General features: G+C 37.8%; 1 protein-coding gene across 1 annotated transcript; it reads left to right on the forward strand.

Moving 5' to 3' along the window:
• The first annotated feature begins 281 nt into the window (after positions 1 to 281).
• On the forward strand, positions 282 to 7,386 carry LOC143875979 (uncharacterized). Its single transcript, XM_077377560.1, has 6 exons — positions 282 to 565; positions 652 to 858; positions 1,538 to 1,869; positions 2,806 to 5,079; positions 5,374 to 6,458; positions 6,876 to 7,386. The coding sequence occupies exons 2-5, from the start codon at positions 693 to 695 to the stop codon at positions 5,785 to 5,787; spliced, it is 3,186 nt and encodes a 1,061-aa protein (XP_077233675.1). The 5' UTR covers positions 282 to 565; positions 652 to 692; the 3' UTR covers positions 5,788 to 6,458; positions 6,876 to 7,386.
• The last annotated feature ends 1,048 nt before the right edge of the window (positions 7,387 to 8,434 follow it).

Consider the following 8,434-nt stretch of genomic DNA (forward strand, 5'->3'; position numbering starts at 1 on the left):
TGTAAATAGGTTGTGCCCCAAAAACCATTCCCGTAGAATGATCCTAGCCCTCCGATCTACAGAGAAACTCCTTATAGATCGGACGGCTAGGATAATCAAACCTCTATATATCGGATGGCTAGGATCATCCTATGGTAATGATTTTTGGGGCACAACCTATTTACATTGTGGCCCATCAAATGGACGGTTTGGATCATCCTATGGTGTGGGCTGTATAATAGAATAGAAGGAAGAAAAATTTTCGTCACCCTTTTTTCCTTCAAACTGGCGCCAAAATATTCCTGGGGTGACGATTTTTCTCGCTCCTACCATCTTCTCATTGGCTCTTCGTACACTTGATCTCTTTTCTTTCCATTTAGACCTTATTAAATTCCCAAAATAAACCCACTTGTTTAAGCATATTACACTTCTCAACTTTCTTTTGTGCTTGGATTGTATAGATTCTTTGTGCTTTTACCTTTGGAGTGACCCCTTTTTCTTCAGTCCATGATCTATTTAAACAGAGAGCTTTCAAACAAACTCTCCCCTCATGAAATTTCTGCTCCTAGGGTTAAGATCATCAAAGGTGAGATTTCTTGTTTTTCGATTTTTGAGAATGGGTTTTTATTGTTAAAGGGTTTATGTTTAATCTTTCTTTGGTTTTCTTTTTAGGGTGTTGTAGGGTTTAAGAGGGTTTGGGGTTTTGGAAAAATATGGGTGTTTTGAGGATAGGAAATCTACCGTTGGGATTTAGATTTCATCCCACAGATGAAGAGCTTGTGAATCACTACCTTATACCAAAGATAGAAGGGGTGAAATCAAAGGTAGAAGTGATTTCAGAACTAGATGTTTGCAAATTCGAACCTTGGGATCTACCAGGTATGTGTTTTTTTTATTCAATCTCTCACTCATTTTGTGTGCAGGTTGTGTTTTCTTCTGATTGGGATTTTTTTTTTTTTTTTGGCTCTGTTTGGATTGCAAGAAAAATCTATGTGGTAATTTTTTAGGATTTGTTTTAGTTTCCAGATTTAGAGAGAAATGATATGGGTATGGCTTGTTTTGAGAGATGTCATCATAAATTGAATGTTTCTCTAAATAAAACTTAAACAGCAAGTTTTTGTTTTTTCACTTGTAATCAAATAATAGGAAAAAGACAAAAAGAAATTCTTGAAAAGTTTTTCCTTCCTAAACTTTTTTATAAAATCCCACAATCCAAACTGGGCTTTATTGATTCGGGTTTTCTAGTAATAGGCAAGGATTTGAGTGTCGGTTTTGGCCACCACCGAAACTTTTTTTAAAAAAAAATTTCGGTGTAATTTTCAGTTATTTTGGTGATTTCTGTAATTTCGGTGGAATTCTTTAAATTTAGGTGGTAATTTTTAAAATTTTGGTGGAAATCTTTAACATTTCGGTGGAAATTTTGTAAATAAGGGTGAAAAACGAAATTTCAACCGGAGAAATTTGTGATTTTATTCCAATTCTCATCGTATATTCTCTTCACCGGTTAATATAATTTTATGGCAAATTATTACTTATTTTTGGTTTTAATGCTTTGTAGACAAATCATTGATTCCAACAAATGATCCGGAGTGGTTCTTCTTCTCCCCTCGCAATCGGAAGTATCCAAATGGCCGCCGTTCTAACCGGGCAACGGAGGCTGGGTACTGGAAAGCAACAGGCCCGGATCGTTTAATCAAATCCCACTCAGTTGGACTAAAATCCCGGTCACCTGGAATGAAATCCAGGTCAGCTGGACTGAGCGTGATTGGTAAGAAGAGAACCCTTGTTTTCTACACAGGGCGCGCTCCAAATGGCAAGAGGACTAGTTGGATAATACACGAATATCGGGCTACTAAATATGAGCTGGATGGTAAAAATGATGGTGGGCAGGTGAGAATTCTCTCGTGTTTTCATTGTTTTTGGAGGAAAATCGAATCTTGTGCTTTGATGGTTGTTAACTATAATTGGGCCAATTTGTGAAAAGTTTAGTTCAAGCAAATCTCATTGCAAATCTTTTCCATTGTATTTGTAATATTCAAGAACATGTGGTGCTTCTTACTTGTGAAAGTAGGTGAAGATCTTTAGGATTGCCCACCTGGTTCGTCCTAATTTAGCCCTAAGTTAGCTTGATATCCAGATTTAACTGTTTGGTTCGATCTTTTTTTGGGGAATGAGGTCAGTTTTTAGAAAATCCTTGTTTGGTTCCCTCTAACACATGCATTAAGAGACATAAATTTCATTTTAATCCTTGTTTGGAAAGTGCTGAATCATCTCTTCTCATTTTTACATTTCATGGATGAAACTTTAGAAACTCCAAGAACGATGTCCATGAGTTCTTTGAAGATCAGAATTAATTGAACAGAGGAAATCTGGCAACAACAACATAGCTTATGTCATACTAATTCCAAAAAGCATCTGTTCTTGGGGGATTGGGCGTGTTGCTCAATGGTTGAGGCTTTGTATCGCAATCTTGAGGTCAAAGGTTCGATCCTAGTTTGCCTACCAAAGAAATCATATGTTCTTGGTATTCTTTCCAACCTAGGATCTCCCTAGTTCGTAAAAGCACCCGTTTTGTCTGTTTGAACTTAAAATCTTCAATGGAGAAATTTGAATATGAATAGAAATATCTGACTACCTGAACTATTTAATAGAATCCCGTGATGTCGCTTTCCATATGATTAATTATTTTTTTACTTTCTTCTTATCCTCATTCTATGGAGCTCGCTCTGGGTTCTGTATTTACTATTATTGAGGTTCTGATTTATATATTTCATGACCATTTCATTATTCCACAGGCTTTTTTTATTCGTTCTCCGTTTTTTGCAGGGTGCTTATGTTCTCTGTCGCCTATTCAAGAACAATCCAGATGAGGATATTGGCAATTCAAACTTAGATGAGATGGATCCGAAAAATGGAGATTCAAACTTTAATAAGGTAGAGCTGAGTGACTTATCCCCCACCAGTACGACCACCACCACCACCACCACCACAACCATGTCTTCTTCCGAGGAGACACAGAATGCAGGTGATGCTGTTGTGCAGATTGAAACATCATTAAATCAAGGAATTCCAGTGTTGGATATGCAAGAAAAGCCACAACCCTTGCCTGGGTCAATTGCTAAGCAACCAAATAATATTGAGATGTTGCTTGCTGATAAGGTAGATGAAGGCACTTATAACCCTTCAATGGCGGAAGATATCCATTACAAAAATTATATGGCTTCTGATGTAGAAGATCACGAGACTTTGCTTGCTGCTAAGGCAAATAGTGGCACTTATAATCCTTCTATGGCTGAAGATATCCAGTATAATAATTATATGGCTTCTGATGTAGAAGATCACGAGTCTTTGCTTGCTGATAAGGCCAATAGTGGCACTATTTATGCTGCAATGGCGGATGATGTCCAGTATAATAATTATATGGCTTCTGATGAAGAAGATCACGAGTCTTTGCTTGCTTATAAGGCAAATAGTGGCTCATCTTATCCTTCAATGGCGGAAGATATCCAGTATAACAATTATATGGGTTCTGATGTAGAAGATCACGAGTCTTTGCTTGCTGATAAGGTAGATAGTGACACTTCTTATCCTTCAATGGCGGAAGATATCCAATACAATAATTATATGGCTTCAGATTTAGAAGATCGTGAGTCTTTGCTTGCTTATAAGGCAAATAGTGGCACCTCTTATCCTTCAATGGCTGAAGATATCCAATATAATAATTATATGGCTTCTGATGTAGAAGATGACGAGTCTTTGCTTGCTTATAAGGCAAATAGTGGCACTTCTTATGCTGCAATGGCGGAAGATATCCAGTATAATAATTATATGGCTTCTGATGTAGAAGATCACGAGTCTTTGCTTGCTTATAAGGCAAATAGTGGCTCATCTTATCCTTCAATGGCGGAAGATATCCAGTATAACAATTATATGGGTTCTGATGTAGAAGATCACGAGTCTTTGCTTGCTGCTAAGGTAGATAGTGACACTTCTTATCCTTCAATGGCGGAAGATATCCAATATAATAATTATATGGCTTCGGATTTAGAAGATCGTGAGTCTTTGCTTGCTTATAAGGCAAATAGTGGCACCTCTTATCCTTCAATGGCTGAAGATATCCAATATAATAATTATATGGCTTCTGATGTAGAAGATCACGAGTCTTTGCTTGCTTATAAGGCAAATAGTGGCTTGTCTTATCCTTCAATGGCGGAAGATATCCGGTATAATAATTATATGGCTTCTGATGTAAAAGATCACGAGTCTTTGCTTGCTTTTAAGGCAAATAGTGGCACCTCTTATCCTTCAATGGCGGAAGATATCCAGTATAACAATTATATGGCTTCTGATGTAGAAGATCACGAGTCTTTGCTTGCTTATAAGGCAAATAGTGGCTCGTCTTATCCTTCAATGGCGAAAGATATCCGGTATAATAATTATATGGCTTCTGATTTAGAAGATCACGAGTCTTTGCTTGCTTATAAGGCAAATAGTGGCACCTCTTATCCTTCAATGGCTGAAGATATCCAATATAATAATTATATGGCTTCTGATGTAGAAGATCACGAGTTTTTGCTTGCTTATAAGGCAAATAGTGGCACTTCTTATCGTTCAATGGCGGAAGATATCCAGTATAATAATTATATGGCTTCTGATGTAGAAGATCACGAGTCTTTGCTTGCTTACAAGGCAAATAGTGGCACGTCTTATCCTTCAATGGTGGAAGATATCCAGTATAATAATTATATGGCTTCTTATGTAGAAGATCACGAGTCTTTGCCTGCTGATAAGGCAAATAGTGGCTCGTCTTATCCTTCTATGGCGGAAGATATCCAGTATAATAATTATATGGCTTTTGATGTAGAAGATCATGAGTCTTTGCTTGCTTATAAGGCAAATAGTGGCTCGTCTTATCCGTCAATGGCGGAAGATATCCAATATAATAATTATATGGCTTCTGATGTAGAAGATCACGAGTCTTTGCTTGCTGATGAGGCAAATAATGGCACGTCTTATTCTTCAATGCCAGAAAATATCCAGTATAATAATTATATGGCTTCTTATGTAGAAGATCACGGGGTTGAAGTATTAGCAAAAGAGGTGAGGAGATCTGCCGATGTTAAGAGAAATTCCTTAATAATTTGAGTTTTTACCATTTTTCATCTGGAACTCCTAGTTTTTCAACGTTAATTTCTGCAGACATTGTCGTTGAGTCATTTGAATTGGGTGTGCCTTGTAGTTTTTCGTCATTAATTTCTGTTACCATTTTGCAGTTGAGTCTGAGCATGTTTGCTTGCATTTCCAATTTTTTTATTGCACTGCTTGAGCAGATTAGAATGAAATTCAAACTAAAGCATGTTTGTTCTTACTTTTCAATATTTTATTTTACTTCAGGTGGGTTCACCGCTTCAAGCTTCAGGGATGTTCGATGAGCCAGCGTCTGAGCCACTACATTTCCAAAGTTTCTCAGATGCATATTTGGCTTGGATATCCTTATGTGATTCTCCGATTTATGATTACAGTATGAAGGTCCAACAGATGGGAATTTTTCAAGATGGCAGAGTTGATCAGGATACTTCTGTTCAGTTCAACACTGAATCCTCGGATGGATTGTTCAATAATGAAAATGAACATTCATCCTTTGAAGATTCCTCCTGCCGGAAAGATTTGGTTCTTAACACTATAAGTGAGCCAGGTGTTCACTGGCAACAAAATCAGTTCTTCAGTGGCAATCAAGGATGGAGCCAGCAATTTGAATTTGAGTCAGGAGGGGCTGACAATGAGGCGCTGACAATGGTTGTTATATAATAATCAATAAATTATTATATAATATCAACCTAAATAGCCAATCATTTTCCCCTTGAAACTGCCATTTTCATTACACAACCCATCCTCATACTGCCCGAATCCTAATTCTTAGCTTGTCGTCCCCACCTCAAAATTTTAGCCTAGCCTCATATACATTCCGTTTCTATACACCAAATCAAACCAAAATCCCACAAAACCCAACTAGTAGAAATAAGCAAGAAATTCAGACAATGACCTAGATAATTAGATCAAGAAACTTCACTAAAATTGAAGAATCACATCGTGAATTCAATCAGAAAAATTCACGAGTAAATTTAGTATAAACTCAAAACCATGATCATGAAACCCTACATCCAAAAAACTCAATCCATACCACTACTGCCATTTTCAATAGCACCGAAGCCTAATTCTTAGAATTTGGTCCCAAAATCAAAAAATCAATTTACTCATGAATTCATGTTCTATACACAAAATCAAACCAAATCCTAGTTGATTCCAGTTCCATAGGATTCAAAAGTAGGAACAAAAATCCAGATGCATTGGATATTCCAAAGTAAATCACTAATTGTTTCTATCTGTATCTGTCCTTGGTGGCAATAGCATTTGTATGTTTAACTTCCATGGGTAGAAGATCCAGATGCGATGCTGATGCTGAATTACTGGATGCAAAGGTGAGCAGACCTGCAAACTGGATAAGTTTCCTGGTTAATTAACTTAGGAAATGATATCCACACTTTTTTTTATAATGACACTCACGTTATTTAGTACTTTCTTGATTGAGTGTTGATAGCTTTTTGAGAACCTTATGTTTTTAACTGCTAATTTTGATAATTTTTTTTTAAAAAAAGAGGGGTGCAATATTAAAGTGTAGTGCGCCCTTGAGTTTTTTTTTTGTTAGGTAAGCTGGCTTGAATCCATAGCCATATGGTTGCAGTACAATTCACCTTCCAACATGAGATAGGGGTTCAAGCCATCTTACCTAAAAAAAGATTCTCCCTCTTTATTTCATTTAAATCTCAGTTTTTTTTGCTTCATACTTCATGTATAGTAACACCTTATTAATTTATGAATCTCTTTTATTGAAGCAGATGTCATTACCCTTTAACTCCCAGGGTGTTCCAAAGATTGAAGATTATGCGTCTATGATGTATCAAGATGCAATGAAACATCATGGAATTATGGGAGGTTTACAATCCTTGTGCAACTGTATCTACCAGAGATTGAAGATTATGCCTCTATGATGTATCAAGATGCAATGAAACATCATGGAATGATGGGAGGTTTACAATCCTTGTGCAACTGTATCTACCAGAGATTGAAGATCAAGCTTCTATGTCGTTATATCGGGAGGCAAAGAAGCATCATGCAATGATGGGAGGTTAGAGAAGTGAACACTCCTTTTTTTCCCTCGACAGCTAAGCTGGGATCGAACCCTTAGCGTCTGGTTGAAAGAACATAGTTTTTACCAACTGAGCTAGAGGCTCAACCCCGAAGTGAACACTCCTTTGATGGAGTGGTGAAACCGGGTATGAATTTTGGGATATCTGATGTATAGGGTGGTTTTATAGTTCATTAACTTTGGGAGATTTGATGTAGAGTGGTTTCTATTTGATGTAGAGTGGTTTTATACCTCTTGTCTCTTTCGTCACTTCTGTCTTATGTACCTTTGCCAAGATTTAATGATTATGTTACCGATTCTCAAAAGAAAAAAAAAATTCTGCTGCGGACTTCTCGCAGGGTTTGTTCAATAATTTTGAGAGAACTAATAGTTCAAGAAAATTTAGCTAATAGTGGTGTTTATCTCGATGGGACAGGAGCCAAGATGACTCATCCCACATGGGTTTATCTTGATGGGTGGCGTACCCGATGGCTTAACCTGAAGGAGTTAATACACAAACCGAATACCAACAACGTTCTAAACAATCTTTAAAATTCGTGCGCGCTTTACACAAGAGAAACTTTGAAAATGCTAATGATATCCCCTTTATCTGATGTGTATAGAGATAAGCAAGGAGAGGAAGTGATGATTACTTGTGCAATTCCATCAATGTCCCATGCATAGGGCTGGCAATTTAACCCGGGAAAACGGGGATCCACCCTCGCCCTGCCTCGTGTGGGGTGGGGATTCCCCAATTTTTCGGCGGGGACGGGGGACTAAAAATAATTCCCCGTAGCGGGGACGGGGATGATTTTGGCCCCGCGGTTCAGTGCTAGTACCTTGCTATCCTAGCATTATAAAAATAACAACTTATTTAAAATTTAAATTCCAAATCTGCCCTCACGTGGTATATTTCTATTCTAATTTCTAATCAATTGGGCTCTAAGACTAAACTAAAAGTCTATAATCTGTTTTGGACACACAATCGATTCTCAAAATGACAAAATCCAAAACAAACAATTCTTTATTAAAGATGTAATAATTTGATTCCAGGATGGAGTGGGGATTTTGCCCCCGTTGGTTGCGAGGAAGCTGGGATGGGGATTAGATATTCCCAACGGGGAGGGTATGGGGATTCCCCGTCATCTCCGAAGCGGGGAAGGGGCAGGGATGAGGAAAATTTCCCGGAATGGGGACGGGGAATGCAACATCCGGCCCAACCTGCCCTGTTGCCAGCCCTACCCATGCAGTAACGGGGAATGAGAAATG

This window comes from Tasmannia lanceolata, unplaced genomic scaffold (assembly GCF_043159265.1).
Source record: "Tasmannia lanceolata isolate RefF3 unplaced genomic scaffold, GAP_Taslan_0.1 ptg000002l, whole genome shotgun sequence".
Classification (NCBI taxonomy): Eukaryota; Viridiplantae; Streptophyta; class Magnoliopsida; order Canellales; family Winteraceae; genus Tasmannia; species Tasmannia lanceolata.

Coding starts and splice junctions, on each gene's coding strand:
- LOC143875979 (XM_077377560.1), top strand. CDS start 693: ATGGGTGTTTTGAGGATAGGAAATCTACCGTTGGGATTTAGATTTCAT. Junction 859..1,537: donor CGAACCTTGGGATCTACCAG/GTATGTGTTTTT, acceptor AATGCTTTGTAG/ACAAATCATTGATTCCAACA. Junction 1,870..2,805: donor GTAAAAATGATGGTGGGCAG/GTGAGAATTCTC, acceptor CGTTTTTTGCAG/GGTGCTTATGTTCTCTGTCG.